The sequence below is a fragment of the Neopelma chrysocephalum genome, unplaced genomic scaffold (assembly GCF_003984885.1).
Source record: "Neopelma chrysocephalum unplaced genomic scaffold, ASM398488v2 Primary Assembly neopelma1_24, whole genome shotgun sequence".
NCBI lineage: Eukaryota > Metazoa > Chordata > Aves > Passeriformes > Pipridae > Neopelma > Neopelma chrysocephalum.
In genome coordinates this window covers 41,211,457-41,229,711 of record NW_020897693.1, presented here as the reverse complement: position 1 = coordinate 41,229,711, position 18,255 = coordinate 41,211,457, and the positions used below count along the sequence as shown (strand labels likewise).

At 36.8% G+C, this 18,255-nt stretch overlaps 1 protein-coding gene across 2 annotated transcripts in view; it reads left to right on the top strand.

The window, feature by feature from the left end:
• The first annotated feature begins 1,174 nt into the window (after nt 1–1,174).
• The window catches only part of TRIP11 (thyroid hormone receptor interactor 11), a 34,078-nt gene continuing 16,997 nt past the window's right edge, over nt 1,175–18,255 (top strand). Inside the window, exons 1-10 of one of the 2 annotated variants that reach the window (XM_027673612.1) lie at nt 1,175–1,610; nt 4,349–4,425; nt 5,502–5,612; nt 6,709–6,984; nt 7,811–7,879; nt 8,554–8,719; nt 10,542–10,892; nt 11,562–11,602; nt 12,583–12,786; nt 13,813–16,842. In XM_027673612.1, coding sequence (XP_027529413.1) covers nt 1,472–1,610; nt 4,349–4,425; nt 5,502–5,612; nt 6,709–6,984; nt 7,811–7,879; nt 8,554–8,719; nt 10,542–10,892; nt 11,562–11,602; nt 12,583–12,786; nt 13,813–16,842 — 4,464 coding nt within the window. In that variant the 5' untranslated portion in view covers nt 1,175–1,471. The remainder of the gene's footprint in view (nt 1,611–4,348; nt 4,426–5,501; nt 5,613–6,708; nt 6,985–7,810; nt 7,880–8,553; nt 8,720–10,541; nt 10,893–11,561; nt 11,603–12,582; nt 12,787–13,812; nt 16,843–18,255) is intronic. The other variant, XM_027673602.1, reaches the window with a different exon arrangement.

The window sequence follows — 18,255 nt, the reverse complement described above, 5'->3', positions numbered from 1 at the left end:
TCTTTGCATCTGTTGACACTCTCAAATTTATGTAAAGACACTCCTGTTAGGGAAGAAAGTTGGTGCCCATTATAGTTACGTTACATCTTTAAAAATTATATGCTTTCTGATTTTAAAGTAAGCTACTTTTTCCTGGTTTGATGCCAGAATACACGTTCTTTTTGTGACACAAATGCACTGTTTTTGTAGCTTAGTCAATCCACAGAGTACACTGGATTGTTTCTGTGTACCCTTATCAAAAGTGGATGAAGTCAGCTAAAAAAATTAGTTGTGATGCTAAACAGTCCATTTCTAATTTTTCGAGACCAGTAATTAAAAAGAGTGGGACAAAAAGGCCTGTGTGCTACTTTATTGTCTACTTGCCATACTTGGTACTTAATTGTGAAATTAACCACAGTAAAAGACATTTTTATCATCCTTAAGTATTTTAAAAGTCTGAAGGACACCTGTGATCTTAGTTGAAAAATATTAACAGTTTCCCATAAAAATTAATTAGCCAACCACTACTGGAAAAGATGACACATCTTTACTGTCTTGTGGGCCCAGATGGGTTTTGTTGAACCACGCTCTTTTGAGCATTGTAAACTTTCCATCTTCATTAAACCCAATGCTGTAAATTAATAAAACTGATAAAGATACGTGTTTACATTTCATGCTATATCACAGCACTGAGCCAGCTGCCCTGTATTTTATTTCCAGTATTGGCAATTTTTTTGTATCACTATTGTTCCGACTGATTTAATACTGCATTTTCTGTAACAGTCCGAATACTCCTTGTAGTCCCAAGTAATTTTAAATACCTCATTCGATCAAAACCAAAAAGAACTTCGTAATGGACCAATGTTGGGGTTGTGGCTCGAAATCCAAGCAAGTATCCATTCCATTTACACGCGAAGCAGCGGGGTCTTCAGGAACTTGTGTGTTTTGTAAAAACACATATTCAAACACAAATTGTCTCTGTTCACGTAGCACTCGGACACTGATTTGCTATTGGCATAGGGCCCAGGTCAGTCCCGAGGGGCGGGTTCGCGTTAATCACACGGGCTGTCACCAATCTCGTTAATCGCGACGCACCACCATCCACCGCCTCCTGGCCCCTCCCGCCGCTCCGCCACTGTCCCGGCATCCTCCGCCGCCGCTTACGCCATATCCGCCCCCGCGGAGGCGCTCTAGTCCGAGCCGCCGCTCTCTATGGTGTTTAGGAGGGGTGTCATGGCGGCCGTTGAGGTGGCAGCGGCTGGAGCCGCCGGCAGGAGCCGCTGAGCCGCGACGGGACGAGCCGAGCTGTGCCGGGAGGATGCGCGCGGCGCCGGCGGAGGAGTCGCCGATCCCGGTGTGCTGAGCCCGCAATAAGAGCCGCGACCCACCCCAGCGAGGAGAAGGGAGGCGGAGGCGGCCCCTCGGCCCGCGGGAAGCGGCCGCAGGGCCCGGCCGGCGGGGCCAACCGAGGGCCGGAGCGCTCGGAGCAGCGATGGCGTCGTGGCTGGGCGGGCTGGGCTCGGGGCTGGGCCAGTCCCTGGGGCAGGTGGGCGACAGCCTGTCCTCGCTCACCGGGCAGATCTCCAGCTTCACCAAGGACATCCTGCTGGAGGGCGCCGAGGAAGTGGGCGGTAAGGGGGGCTCGGAGCTGCGGGGCGGGCCTGGTTCCGCCAGGGAGCCTTTCCTCCGGCTGCCGGGCTCCTCTGGGACCCGCCGGCCGGGAGGAGCTGGTTCCAGCTTGGTGCCTTTCAGGAGGGCTGCCGGCTTTGCTGCTTTTGTTTTCGTTTTTGTTCTGCCCCTGTGACCTCAGGATATGGAGAATAAACAAACATATTCCCTGGCTGTAATAGCATAAGTGAACCTGTTCTAGGCTTATTATTCGGAAGTTTCTAATTGTGTGAAGTGTTGTGTTGATCTGTAATGAAAGCACCCAGACAAACACTCTTCTTCCATTCTGCTTGCTTAGTTTATCTAACCCCCCCCAGCTGATTAGCTGCTTTTTGACTGGTTTCATGAAACTGTCGAGTTGTAGCAGTACAGAGGTTATTTTGCCACTGGTGTGATCTAAGTCTGACGTGTCACTCAGGCAAAGGTCCAGTGTTTCTGGTAGTTTTGTTTATATTTCAGTTGGGCCCAGACAAACCTGTCAGGTTCTACAACTCTCCTACAGCCAAGTAGGAGAACATGGCCCGTGTTTTATAGGGATTAGAGACTAGAACGATTTATGTTTAAACCAGAAAGAACAAAAAAGCCAAGACATCAGTGTAAGATATTCAGTAAAGCAATAGTAAATCTAGCCTAGAATATAGTATTTTCCTTATATTTTTAATAATGAGTTTTGTTACAAATTTTTAATACTTTTTTTCTCTTAGGCAGTTCTATAATGTAATAAATAATAATAATAATAATGGCCAGTCTTCGCGAACGAAGATCTGGGGAAAGGTCTTTTACCTTTCCAGCCTGCGCAATGGATTTTTTAGGTGAGACACAGCCTGCGCTGAACTGAGCCCACCCTTTAATCCTAAGGTTCATCTGCCGGGGCCAAGCAAGCTTGGACAATGGCAGTGAGGTCCTCAGGACGTAGGTTTGTTTAGAGTGACCTTCTCATAGATGGATGGCCTCACAGGGCTAACGGGCTCCATCTGCCCGGGGGGACTGGGATTTGAACCTGGGTCGCAGCGGTGAGAGTCCCGCATGCTAACCACTAGGCCACCAGGGGTCCCCAATGTAATAAATATCAGTAGGTTAATACCCCTAGTATTGTTTATCTTCTTGTAACTATAAATTATTTTCAAAACTAGCTTTCTCAAATTGATGGTAAGAATAGCAACCACAAAGAACAGCTAAGACTTCTGAATAGTCCTCTTAAATGTGTGATTAAGCAATTCTACTTCGTTTGCAACCTCTCATCTATGAAGCATTATGAAAGTATATTGTGAAAGTGTGTATTGTATAAATCTTGTTGGCAAGCTGATACTACATGTCTCATGGATGAGTTTTTTGGTAATACAGGTAAAACGCTCAGAAGAGAGAAATTTATTCTTAAAAATGTGAAATTATCTTTTTTTTTTTTCACTTTTCTGAAAGACTTGCTTAGAATTGTTCTAAATTTCACAATCCATATTAGTTTAGTTTGGAAACTTAGCTCCTGAACTACGCAGTCACCTGGCGTGTTTGTTTTGCTTTTATAAAAGATAAATTGTGATTTCAGTTCACATATTTGTGCATGAGTTTGTGCAAAGAGATGTACTGATGCTCAGTAGTTACTTCCAGGTATACTTCATTGCTAGATACTGCTGAGAACAAGTTTGGTGTCCTAAAAATTTCAGATTAATAGATTTGTATGGGTTGCTGGACTTGAGGGTGTAAAAAATGTGGTGGCATTCAAGTACTCATCTGTAGAGACTTTAAAGTACTTTGTGGCCTAAAGAACACTTTTTAAATAGTTCCTTACTTTCCTTTTTGTAATTTCCTAGTTTCTAAAAGTTCCCTAATTTTTAGTATTATCCCTTACATTCAGTGCTTTGACTACCATGAGAACTGAGAACGTTGTTTGTGCATTATAGACTTTGACATCTTTGTTTCATAGTTTTTATGGGTAGATTGTTGCCTCTGCAGTGCTTGAGTTGCATCAGTTTTAAATAGCACATAGGAAATTATGAAATTCAGTATTTACCTGGAAATTATGTTTATTTCAAAATTTGAAAAATTGTCAGGATTGCTTTATAGTCAATTCAGGATGATTTCTCATTGGTAAAATGAAATGTGGTATTTCTGTCCATTAAAAGTGGGACATGGGATCAGTTAACATAGTTTGAGGAAGGTTGATCATTAAACTGTATCCAGGGATGTGCTTTTTGTATGGGATAAACTGGGATGGTAGATGTGTTACCTTTGTAAATGAAAGTGAGTCTTATGGGTTTTGTTGGTTTTTTTTCCTGAAGGTTTAGTCACTGCTGTGTGCATTTAATGGAACTAATTCTTGTTTTGAAACTTCACAAGATATTACAAAGGAACACACAAGTGTCATGTCAGGGGCAAAGTCGTAAATGAGAAACAGATTCAGGAACACAAAATAGTCAAGTAAAATGTTTTCATTTCCCTTATTTTAAAGCTGAAATCTATTCTAATGTGTTAGGGTTTTGATTTGACTTAAAGCCTAGATATGAGTTAACTAAATTTGGTTCGGAAAGACTATCTGACAAATAATTCTGTCGGTGTTCTTATAAAAACAACCTTTGTTGTTTACCTAGGCATGAACATTAAAGCAGCGTAAAGTAACATATGTATTAATAACTGTTCTTAACTGCTGTCTACTTAACAGATTAAAAGGATTTTAATAAAAATGAAAATTTTCACTTTCTTTCAGATGCAGCAACAGAACTCCACGTGTCCAATTCTAGACTCAGAGAAATAGAAAGTATTAATGCAGCACAAAAGTTTGAAGTAAGAAGCTTTGGAACACTATTGTAATTAAAAGCACTACATAACATTTGTTTCGTATAAAGGTGAAATATTGCACTGAAATTGCTTGTCCCTGGGTAAATCTAGAAACCAGGGTGATTGTGATATTAGAATGTGACTCTTTGTGACAAACTGCCATCACAGTCAGGGAGATACATTGTTTTACTGGAGTATGCATGTGGTGCAAGTTTTCACCTTTTATTGCATCCCTGACTATACCTGCCTGTCATGTGGACTTGGACTGCAACAATAGACTGAAAAGCTTGAAAATGCAAAAATTCTTTAAGTTTTCATACGTTTTAGCTCTAGGTCAAGTTTCATATATGACCACAAGTACAAGCAGATGTAGAATGTCTGCTGGTGCAGGGCAGTGTGTCTTTTGCAGCAGCTTCAGGCACAGGGTGGGTGTGTTTCCTGGTGATGTTCTCTCTCTGTGTTGCCCTACCCTGTGGTCATTCTGACATAGCCATGGCTCCTCCTGGTCTTCCAAAACTGTTTACAAATCCCATGTGCCCTTGTGGAAAGTGGCTTTCTGCGCTCTTACAGGACTTGGCCTTGTGGCTTTATTTATGTCTCTAAACCAACAACTTTCTTTTATGTCTTCAGTTCTCAAGAGCACTGTGAAGTTAATGTAGTATTTTGGGGACATAACTGTTCCTGCTTTTCCTTTTTCTAGTTTCTTGCCAGCTGCTGTTGGAGAGAGAACACTGGATATTAGCTCCAATTTGTGCTTTATGGCCATTCTTAAATTCCACCTGTAAATCTTCCTAAGATGTAATTCAGTCCTGATTTTCTTTTTATTCTTGCCATTTACCTCTGGTCATCACAAAACTTTTATCTGAAAGTGAGCCAGAGTCCATGCCATATAAAAACAGAAAGCTTGGACGTGAACCTGATTTTTGGGCCCACACCCGGATATTGCTGTTACTGTGTTTTTTGAATGAAATAACACGAGAAATCTGTACGATTTGTTTCTTTACTCTTCATTACCCTTGTGCTTTTCTGATTCTTTAAGAACTGTGCTGAGCTTACCAATGTTAATTTCTTATTTTTGCTAGAATGATAGACTGAGAAAAGTCTGTAGTGACTTAGAAGAAAAGCATGAAGCAGCAGAGTTGCAAATAAAGCAGTTATCTATAGAGTACCGCAATCAGCTTCAACAGAAAGAGGTAGGATACAGAGTAAAATATCTCAGTACATATGTCCAATATTTATCTGTTGTGGTGTTTAAGTTCTTTGTTATAGTATCTCTTCTCTTCCAGTAGAAATACTGGTCACACCTACGGTTTCTTGTTTTGTTAATGTCAACTAAGACATATATTTCATTGAGTCATGTAATGTAAGCAGAGCTGTCACGAGACAGTTGAGATGAGAAAACACTCTGGGAATGTCGTGCAGCTGTCACAATTTCTGTTGTTTCTGGGATTGCTGTGAGAAATGACACTCAACTGCTTTGTATTTCTGATTCAGTTACCTTTAAAGAAGGCAACAGGAGCAAATTCTTATTTGAAGCAGTTATTTTGTCTGTAGATATCATTATTTATCTTAACATACACAATTAAAGGGAACAGAGCTAGCTTTCCAAATTTGTAAGATGTCCCTCTGTGATGGAAACACCAGCTTTATAACCTACTGTGTAACATGAGATTTCATAGCCTTTTAAATTAAGAAAGTTGCCAGTATGCCTAGAGGTACACAAATGTAGTTTTATTTCTGCTTTATTCATAAATGCATGTGAGAGCTCAAGGAAGCAGAATGAGATGTATAAAATTCTGCTTCTTAAATACAATAAAAGAGTTTTTATGAGAAAATTGCGTGCAGCTAATTTCACTCTCTTGCAAATATGTAGATTTTCAATACACTGAGTTATTAAAAGAAGTAAAATGTAATAAAAATAACTGGGGAGGCGTCATGTATTGCCTGACTTTCATGTCTGAATACCCTCTTTATATATTTAAATTTTTTTATAACCTGTTAGCCTGAGTCTTGTTATAGTACTTGTGTACCTTGGCTGCTAAAAAAAATATACGTGTCCTTTATAACGCATGAGCTAAGACTTTATTTCTCCACTATGAGAGCGTTTGGGCTTTTTGTTCTTTTTTTTTCTTTTCTTTTTTCTTTTTTTTTTTTTTTTGTGAAAGTGATCAGTAATTTGTGCTGGGGGGGAGTTGTTTGGTTTATATTTCATAACGCCCCAAAGAGTAAAGTAAACTGTATTTTGATATTCTTCTTATTCAAACAGTGCATTTTATTTTGTATATTCAGGTGGAAATCAGCCATCTAAAAGCCAGACAGAATGTGCTACAGGAACAACTGCAGAAAGTACAGACAGCTGCTCAGACTGCACAGTTAGGAGCTGGTGTTTTACCACCAGCTACTGCCTCAGCTTCCTATGTTCCAGGGGTCAGACATTCCTCAGGTTTTGAAGGAGATGACATGGACTTTGGAGATATAATCTGGTCACAACAAGAAATAAACAGACTGTCCAATGAAGTTTCAAGGCTCGAATCTGAGGTTGACCACTGGAAGCAGATTGCAGTGGTGAGTGGTTTTTCCTCTACTTTGCCCTTCCCTCTCCCTTCCAAGTTATATCATTTCCATTGCATTTGGTGGTTTTGGAGTGGATGTTTTAAGAGTTCATACTGAAAAATTTCCAGAAGCAGTATATTTCAATGGAAAAGCTGAAACCTCTTGCTGACACGTGACAGGGGACACATTGAGTGACTAACTTCCATATGCTTTTTTGTGATGCTTTTATGCATGATTTGTCAAGTTAGGTAAAGGGTTTCATGACCATTTGCCTAGAATGCTGCTTCAGGGTTTCGTTTTTGTGCAACTTTTCAAAAAAAATTTTCCTTCTTCCTGGCTATGATATTGATGTTATATTGATAGCACAGTACTGTTCAAAGTAATAGTTGGATACTTGCATACTGTTTTTACTTGCTCTTCTCTCAGTCCTTGATATGTCAGTTTTAATTTATGGTCTGTTGAGACAAGAAAGAGTATAATCTTTCAAGCTGTTGGTGATGTGGATCACCATTTTTCAAGGTATAGCCTGATTTCAGAGGTATGCTTTTCCCATGTGGAAATACTCAAAATTAAGCAACCCTGTTGTCTTATTACGTGCAATAATACCTCACACTCCAAACTTTTACACATATGCATGTAATAATAAAAATCCATGGAAAATTAAAATGTTTCCATTATAATGTTTTTTTAAAAAATCAAAATTACTGTGGATTTTGGTTTTGCTTCATGTTAGCTTTGTTGTTTTGTACTTTTGACTATCAATAGAGGAAGCACTTACATGAAAAATACACATATTTATCATAATTTTCATTTGGAAATGTGGTTTTTCTTTTTTCAGTCCTCAAAAGTGCAAGGCACAAATGATGCTGAACAAAGTGAAATATACCAACTACAGAATATTGTTAAGGTAAGATGACAAACTCATCTTCTCTGAAGCCTTTATTCTTCATGGTTTTGCATATGGTCACATGACTTGTAAATATTTTAATTACCACTAGCACTTACATGATTAAAAATGCACGTGGGCATGTAATAGCACAGCAATATTTCAGTCAGCAGTACAATATTTAAAAACAGTTACTCTGAGAAAGGGTGTTTGTATGATTTAATACAGTATGTAAGCTTGAAAAAATTACATTGGTATTTATGAGAGCAAATCACTTTGTGAAGCTGTTGATGAGTTATGAAACTGAAACAGAAAATAATTTCTCCTTTCTTAGAAACATCTTGCCTTTTTTGAAGATGCAAAATACGAATTTGCTGTCATCCCTGAAAGTTACTGGAAATATGTCCTAGTGTATCCACTTTCTTTGTAACACCTGTGATCTCTGTACATTGGTTTAATATTTGCTGTTGTGTAGAGCATACTATTTGTAAAAACATAATTTTTAAAGGAATTTCATTTAACGTTTAAAAAATCCAGATCAACAAAAATCAAGAAACTTGATGTGTCCTGTGAGAGATTCTTTTAATAAATCCTTTAATTTGACTGGGGAAAACATCTTACTTTTTATTACATTGTTTTTTCATAAGATGCTGTCCTATATTTTGCCATTTTGTTTCTCTAATGATATTTTTTAGGAGCTCAAACAGAATTTAAGTCAAGAAATAGATGAACATCAGCATGAACTGTCAGTATTGCAGGATGCACACAGACAAAAGTTAGTAGAGATAAGTCGTCGACACAGAGAAGAACTGAGTGAATATGAAGAGCGAATTGAAGAGCTTGAGAACCGATTGCAGCAAGGTCTTTGTTACCCCATGCTTTCTTTTTCATTTCATGTAGAGTGAATTTTGGTTGTGCATTGAATATGCATGTAGCAGTGTAGTGGATATCAAATACGCGATGTTTAGGAATTTGAATTTCAATTTCACTTCCTGTTTAAGATACTTGTGTCCTGTCCTGCATCTTATATTCACTCTGGTTGGCATGAACATTGGAATGATAGCATTTCATCTCTGACATATATCAGTCTGGGGGGTCATTTTCTATACATATTAGTCATTGTGCTCTAAATTATACACTTTCTAGGTTTTTTTTCAACTTACATTGAATATAGTTGTGGATGAGACATATAGAATTGAAGATAAGAAAATATCAGCACATGACTTTTATGAGAAGTACTCTGTGCCAATTGGGTTACTTTGGAAAGCTCAAGGATTGAGTAGTGAGACACTGGAACAGGTTGCCCAGAGAAGTTGAGGATGCCTCATCTCTGGAAGTGCTCAAGGCCAGGTTGAATAGGGCCCTGAGCAACCTGATCTAGTGGGTGCAACCCTGCCCGTGACACAGGTGTTGAAACTGGATGATCTTTAAAGTCCCTTCCAACACAAACCAAACTATGATTGCTGTAAGGACCACTCCTTAGTCTGTGGTGGGACTAGAACGTAGGAGAAGCTCATTAGTTCCCACAGAGAACTTTTTGTTGTCTTGTAGGTATTTCATATTCCCTAAAAATACTCATGTCAGGTAGGTTTCCTCTAGGGGCTTTGCACAAATATATAAGATTTGCTTGTAAACCTCTACTTTATTATCTGTTAAAACTTGGACTTCTTAAAGAGTATATACTCTCCTGGAATGAGAGATCCATTCCCTTCCTGGTAAGAAGAGAAGTATTCTCACAGCCTCTTTACTTCTAAGATAGTACTGATAAGGAATTTATTTCTAAAATCAGATGCCTGTTAAGATGTAATTGTTTTTTACTCCATGCACATACACCAGCAGACCTAATTTAATGAAGTCAAAGGCAGAAATCCCTTTTTTATTGCATTACCAGTTATCTGCAAAATAAATACTGCCCATGCTTTTGAGGAAGTACAGTATTTTATATTTTTGTTTAGTTCATTCTGTCTGACATCATAATAGGGACTGGGGCAGGGACAAGTGAAGTGAATTCACAAGCAGTGTGCTTTCATTTAATTTTTCTGTTCACTCTTGATGATGCCTTTTTGTACATTCTAACTTACTAGGAAATTACAGAGGATTGTACAGAAATATGGATGTCATGATAGTATGATGGATCTGTAAAAACGTTATTTCTGAAAAATGTTTTTCTTCAGGTGGAAAAATTTTGTGCATCATTTAGCAAATCATTTGTAGCAAATTTTTCTCTATAGCAACCATTTGGCAAACCTTTGAAATTTAATTAAATTATAAATAGATTTTGCATCAATTTGAATTAGGTGGCATTTGATAAATTGTTCTTAGAAAATTGAGGGATTCCAAGTCCTGATAAATTACCTTCTGTCATCTCCTCACCAAGAGAGGTGGGGATCAAGTATATTCTAAATAAATTGTGAACAAAATATGTCTTGCAACCCTTACCTTTTAAAATTATTTTGAGCCAGGCATATCTAAGTATTCAAGAAGCTACTTAACAAACTAGTAACATGTATAGCACAGCCTCAAATGTTAAACCTATTTAAGTAAACTTTCTGTTGATGATGATCATATCTTCATTTTAGGCTATTTCCCTCTGTCAGGAGAAGAGGTGGAAGAAGAGACTTAAGTAAAAGATCTAGAGTGATGGTTTTGGTTAATATTGCAAACAATCTCTTTTGCCTTTTAGATGGTGTGAGCACTGATGCCATGGATGACTCTAAAATTACTGAACAGAAAAGAAATGCTCAGAGTCTACAAGGAGGAAAAGCAGAAGAGTTGCAGGTTGAGGATGAAATAAGAGAGTTAAATCACGAATTGTCTTCTGCCAAAGCAGAAAACAAAAATCTTCTGAAAGAGCAAGAATTGGCAAAGCTAGAAAAAATTCAACTAGCACAAGATTATGAAAAACTTAAATATGAGTTTAGCGTGCTTCAAAGATCTGTGGCAGAGCAAGGTGCTCTCTTGAATGAACAGGAGAAGCTCCAGTCAAAGACATCATTACCACAAGATGTTGTCAGACTACAGCAAGCATTATCGGGTACTAAGATGATGATTTTTTAATTAATGTTTTTTATTTTTAGTATATTTTCACAGGTTTTCACTTTTAAAACTCAATATTTTATAAATTTGGAACAGAATATGAGAATATGTACCTTTTAAATGTTGCTGCTTTAGAAAAGCATTATCTATTGAAGTAAGGCTAAGCAGGAGATGTAGTTAGGGCTATCATGATTATCACAGGGGTTTCTGATAGGGTAAGTAATCATGTCTGCCAACTGTTTGGTAGGGGTTTTTTTTCTTTAAAAGTAAGTAAGCCTCAATAGCAGTTGTTTGTTTAAATTCTGAAAGTACTTCTGTTGTGTGTATAAAGGCACTCAGTTGCTAATATCTTCTCCTTAAGGAAACACTGTCACGTGCCAGTTCAAGAAATATATATGTAGGTAGAAAATACTTTAATATTGCATAACTGATAAGCTGCAGTACCAAAGTCCTCCTAATGTGGAATCAGTTGTAAAAGTAATGCGCTGCTTTGCGGTAGTGACTGTTGGTGCATTTGACAGCACTTGTGCATGTCATCACAAAATGCTGTGAAAAAATTCTCTTCAGAGCAGCAGAGTTCTGTAGGGGCAAGGTGGGAGAATGATTTGGTTTTATCATTGTTTGAAAAGTAGTAAAATTATGTATTTTATTTCATTTTCTTTTATAGAAGCGGAAAACGAAATAGCAAGACTTTCCAGTTTAAATCAGGTAAAGCAGTTTCTAAGTTAGGCCAACAGAAAAGTTCCCAACAGTAGTAACTGATGGAAAACACGTATTTTGGCACTATATGGGAGTTTTTTGAGCATTCACACTTCTACATAAATAACATTGTAATGTAAAAGGAAATAATTGTTGTTTTATTCTATATTTGCACATGGAATTGATGGAAAGAATACATTTTGATTTGTGAAACTCCACAGAGTTCTATGTATCTCGTTGTTTCTTAGACAGCTGTAACATATATTTTTAAAGTATTAATAGTACATTCTGTAAAATGTGTCATTTTCTACTTCTGCTTTAGGATGTTTCAGTTTTGACACTTATCAGTTGTAAAATATCTCTCTTTTTCTATATAGTAGTGTAATAATACTACATTCCGTCTTGCTGATGAAGTTAAGCAGTGGAACACGCTTAATTTTTGTCATGGTTGACTTGGTCCTTTATAAACTCTCAGACTTGAGAGATTTGGTTTAGTTTGCTTTGTATCCAAAGTATCTTTCAACTGAGGTCTTCTGTGTTTTGCATGCATTCAGGGGTTCCCATAGCGTTTTTCATAATGATATTATTCAGGTGCCCTTGATTAAAACTTCCTGTCTCCCCATGCAGTATTCCACATTTAGGGTGTCTCATGCAGATATGGTAGTTGATTATCCCAGCTGTCAATCCATATCTCAGAGGAGGATATAATTTCTTACCGTACCGTGGCTTTTTGTGCGGAAGTTTATAAACTGCACTCCTAAAGGAAGTGATGAGGAAATAAGTGTGTATGTATGAATGGTACAGACAAATAATTCACAATGAAGAATTTTTAACTGGGGTAGTATTCATATAGGCTTACAAATTCTAACATGAAAATGCATGCTTTGTTTTTAGTTGAGGAGGGGAAAGGAAACAATCTCAAATCAAAACAGTTCATAAATTTCACCAAGATAAAGTCTAATATTTATAATTTTTTTTTTTGTCTTGAGGGACTTGAGAAGGAACTGATGAGTGCACAACATAAACATGAGAATATTCTTTCTCCGAATACAGAGGATCAGAATTCAGAATTAAATCAGTTAAGACAAGATTTGGAAAGGAAAGAACATGAATTAGATGAAAGCATTGCGGAAAGAGAAACATTAATAGCGGAGTTGGAAGAACTAGATAAGCAGAATCAAGAAGCTACTCAGGTAATAAATAATGCAACTAATTATTAAACTGCTAAATAAATGTTTAACATTTATTTATGTGAGTTTATCTTTTAAGTTGATCTTTGAACATAGATAGCAGGGAAATAAGTTATCCTCTGAGGCTTAAAAAAATATTGGAACTAGTGTTTCTCCATATCTACCATCTCAGTGCAAAATTCTGAAGTGCAAGGAACCCCCTTGTTATGGACAAAGAAATAGTACAGCATGTCAGCTATCTATAACAGATGTTACTTTACAAAGTCCAGTTAAATAGTACCTGATTTTTCATTGCAAGATTTCTGGTGGAATTTAACCTGCTAATATTCTGATCTGTCTGAATTATATGAATGATTTTTTTAAACTTTTTTCCTTTCATAGTTTTTAATTATGTTGAATATTTAAGTTACTGAATTACAAGTTCTTTATAATGCAAGCATTTGTGGAGTAAAAAAGGTCACCAATTATATGTAATCAGAATTAAATTATACTTTTTTGTTACAGTTCTTATATATTTGACCTGTAAACTTAAGAGTTGCAAGCTATCTGTTTTCAAGATTGGTTTACTACATGGAATTGAACATTTAAAGTTTTTCCTGTGAAATGAATCCAAGCAAATCTTGTTTAAAAATAAGCTCAAACAAGAAGTTGAAAATAGAATGTACAGCTATTTTAAATGTAGTGCCGCCCTTTTTTTAAGCACTGAGTATTTGCTGCATTCGAACTGCCTTGACAAATTCTGACAGTTCTTAATTTTTAGGTAGTCTTTTTTTTATTTTCTTTCATCAGGTGGTTAGATTTCTTTTAGGGGAGATTTTTTTTTTTGTGAAGTGTAATCTGTCCGTATTTGATACTTGGTTTTAGTTAACTTAGCATTGACTAGTTGATACTACTTGCTAACTTACATTGGCAACTAAGAAACATTTTTGGTTTTTCTCAATTTTTTTATTGTTTAGAGGATGAAAATGAAATGCATAGTTCATCTAGTTGTCCTGTCTTAATTAATTCTTTTGTTTATGTTCATTTCAGCATATGATTACACTGAAAGAGCAGCTCTCAAAACAACACACAGAAACTGATAGTATCATCAAACAGCTGAAATTTGACGTTGATTCTGAAAGAAAGAAAGTATCAGAATTAGAAATTGAGAAAATGAAAATTACTAAAGAGTTAGATAGTCAGAAAGAAAAACTAAGCCAATGTTCATATGCACTTAATGATTTGCATATAACTAAGCAGCAGCTACAAGATAATATTAAAAATCTTCAGGAACAATTAAGGAAAGCCCAAGACTATAATTCACATAGTAAAAAAGAAATTGGAGAGTTGCAGCATAGACTAAAAGAAAGAGAGGAGGAACTTCATGTATCCTTGAGCAAGTTAACAGAAAAAAGTAATGAGGAATCTAACTATGCTTGTCAAGGTCTGATTCTGAAAGAAAGAGAAGTAGAAATTGCAAAATTACAGAATGACATTTCAGAAAATAAACAAGTAAATGAACACTTAGAGAAGTCTCTGTCTGATCTCAGAACAGAAAATGGAAAGCTCATAGCAACCATTGAAGAACTAAAACAGGAGTTAAGTGATGCCGTTTCTGAGAAAAATAAAGTTTACTTGGAAAAAGACACTGTTGTGGAGGCTTTGAAAATGGAAAAAAGACAGTTAGAGAGCGAATTAAACCAGACAGAGAAGAGGCTTTTGGAACAAGCACATAAGTATAAGCAAACTATTGAGGAATTAACAAATGCCCGCAGTATGGATACCACTGCACTGCAGCTTGAACATGAGCGCCTGGTTAAGCTCCATCAAGAGAAAGACTTCGAGATTGCTGAACTTAAGAGTAGCATTGAGCAGATGGAAGCTGACCATCAGGAAACAAAAGAGATGTTGACTACTAGCTTAGGTGGGCAAAAGCAGTTGACAGATCTCTTAAAAGAGAAAGAGGTATTTATTGAAAAATACAAAAATGAAGCCTTACAGGTGAAGCAGGAACTTGAGGAATATATGAAAGTGTCAAAAAAGCAGGATGTCTTCAAACAGAACTTGGAGGAAAAAGACAGAAGTCTTGCAGTCATGAAGGAAGAAAATAATCATTTGAAAGAAGAAATTGAACGCCTTAAGGACCAGCAAAGTAGATCCACGCCTGTGGTGGAGCCTAAAACTTTAGATATTATTATTGAACTTGAAAGTGAGGTAACACAGTTAAAAATGATTAGGAATAATCTTGAAGAAGAAATAGAAGTTCACAAAAAGACAATCGAAGATCAGAATCAAACAACAGTGAAACTTCAGCAGTCGTTGCAGGAGCAGCGAAAAGAAATAGATGAGTCCAGATTTCAGTGTGAGCAAATGAATGTCACACATGAAAGACTCTTTTTAGAGAAAGATGAGGAAATTAAAAATTTGCAGAAAACAATTGAACAAATTAAAACTCAGTTGCACAAAGAGAGACAGATTATTCAGACTGATTCTTCTGATCTTTTTCAGGAAACCAAAGTTCAGACTCTTAATGGAGAAAATGGAAATGAAAAACATGACTTATCTAAAGCTGAAATTGAAAGATTGGTAAAAGGTATAAAAGAAAGGGAGATGGAGATTAAGCTTCTAAATGAAAAGAATGTTTCTCTAAGTCAGCAGATTGATCAGTTGTCTAAGGATGAAGTTGGGAAACTTACTCGGATCATTCAAGAGAAGGATTTAGAAATACAAGCTCTCAATGCTAGAGTTTCCTCAGCTTCCTATAGACAGGATGTTCTTGGTCTTCAGCAGCAGCTGCAAGCTTATATTAGGGAAAGAGAACAAGTATTAGCAGTTCTAAGTGAAAAGACAAGAGAAAACAGTCAGTTAAAAACAGAGTATCGTAACATCATGGACATGGTTGCTGCTAAAGAAGCAGCTTTGGTGAGGTTGCAAGAGGAGAATAAAAAGTTATCTAACAGATCTGAAAACAGCAGTCAAGACATGTCTAGAGAAACTATTCAGAATTTATCCCGTATCATTCGCGAAAAAGATATCGAAATAGATGCTCTAAGTCAAAAATGCCAAACCTTATTGACTGTCTTGCAGACATCCAGCACAGGTGCTGATAACGGGTCAGGAGGTGTGAACAGTAACCAGTTTGAGGAACTTCTACAAGAACGTGATAAACTAAAACAGCAAGTAAAGAAAATGGAAGAGTGGAAACAACAAGTAATAACCACAGTTCAGAACATGCAGCATGAGTCAGCTCATCTCCAAGAAGAGTTACACAAGCTTCAAGCACAAATTTCAGTTGAAAGTGATAGTACTTCAAAGCTGCAGGTAGATTATAATGGCTTGATTCAGAGTTATGAACAGAACGAGAAAAAGCTGAAAAGTTTTAGTCAGGAATTAGCACAAGTTCAGCACAGCATAGGACAGCTTTATAACACCAAGGATCTTCTCCTGAGTAAACTTGATTTGGTAACACCATCTCTGGCAGCAGCTTCCACCATTTCACAACTTTCAAGTGTTCAATACAGTCCTCCTGAAGTACTCAGTGATGAGTGTAAACTCCTTCAAGATGAGTTGGAACAACTGAAAAAAAAGTTGCAAGAAAAAGAGTCAACTATTAGGACTCTTCAGGAAAACAATCAGCGATTATCTGATTCTGTTGCTACAGCATCAGAGATTGAAAGAAAGAGTCAAGAAGGGACTGAGTCAGAGATGAGGCAGATCAAAGAAAAACATGATGTCTTGCAGAAATCACTTAGGGAAAAAGACATATTAATTAAATCTAAAAGTGATCAGTTACTTTCTGTGAGTGAAAATCTTAGTAACAAAGAAAATGAAAATGAGCTTTTGAAGCAAGCTGTGACTAATCTAAAAGAAAGAAATTTAATTTTAGAAATGGATATTCGAAAACTGAAAGAAGAAAATGAAAACATAGTTGCAAGGTGTAGGGAAAAAGAAACAGAATTCCGCGCACTTCAGGAAACTAATATGCAATTTTCAATGATGCTGAAAGAGAAAGAGTTTGAGTCTCACTCAATGAAGGAAAAAGCTCTTGCTTTTGAGAAGCTGTTGAAAGAGAAGGAACAGGTATGTCCATTCATATTTATGACTATCTTTTAAAATTAGTCATACGGTAATGTATTTTTGTGTACATGTAGCCCTCAAGTGTTTGCCTGAAATATGTTTGTGAGTCCTTACTGCATTACATTCACCAAAAATCCTCCCTCTGCAAAATTAAAAAATATAAAAATCAGCAGGTGAGTGGTTTACAGTGTTATCTGTTAATTGTGCAACCATAAAGTATGTTTTTCATTTATTTGGAAATTGCTTATTTACTGAACAGCTGCTTAATATTTTACTTTGGCCCCATTCATGAAGTGTGATTTTTTTACTGAATTTATGGTGCTCAAACTTCTGCAGAGCTAGCCAGCACAACTAATTTTCCAATGTACTTTCCTCTAGTGTTTGTTATTCCAATGGGATTGCTTTACAACATCTCAGTGAGATGAATGGGGCGACTCCACTTAAAAAAAAAAAAGATAGGACACACTGATTTAATAGTTTCTTCTCAACAATTTGACATATGGAAAAATTGATACTTTGAAAAAAGTTTGTATTCAGAGAAAAGTTGCAGTGGCTTATTAATTACCATATATGTAATTTGAAGAAGAATTTTTTTTAAAAGAGCAAGAAATTAAGTGGCATCATTGCTACACCATGTTGTATGAACTGCTGCTGGAGTTAATGTATGAATTGGCACTTCTCTTTGAGAAGTAGGCGTTAAGTACAGTGCAAATACAGTCTTCCTGTATTTTTGACAAATACTTGACAGCAGAACTCCAGGGTGCAGATATTTTTGGTTTGCTCTTAGGTTCTGAAAGTGAGTGTGGCCTAGTGGGCAGTTTTTTCTGGTAATTAATCCTAAACAGATAATTTTTTTCTTTCCTCTGTACTGCCCAGGTCTCTTTGTCATGGTGGATCTGGTTGCCATTTGTCAGTCTTGTCCTACAGTTCTATGACTCGATGCATGCTGTGCTTATTCTCCCTGTTGTCCTTGGCAACCCCATTTCATTTTACAAGGTTATGAGCATTACCCATTGTCAGAGAGTGGTATTTATACAAACTCTTTCTGAGTAACTTGGCATTAATTTTTCTCCTGCACTGTAAGTATAAGAAAAAAAGGCATAGAGTCATAGAATTGGTTGAGTTGGAAGGGTGTTTAAAGATAATCTTGTTCCAATCCCCCTGCCATGGACAGGGACACCTTCCACTAGACCAAGTTGCTCAAAGTCCCTGTTGTGGGGCTGTTGTGGTGTCTCACCACCCTCACATCTATCTCTGAAGCATTTTCAAACTAACAGCTATGCTATATTTGCAGTGTAAAGTATTTGGAAAAACAAAATATGAATTACATTTAACAGTGTGTGTCTTTTTTAAATTTATAATTTAGTAAGTCTCAACTTTGCCATAATACATGTGAAAAACTAGGATTTTTTTTTT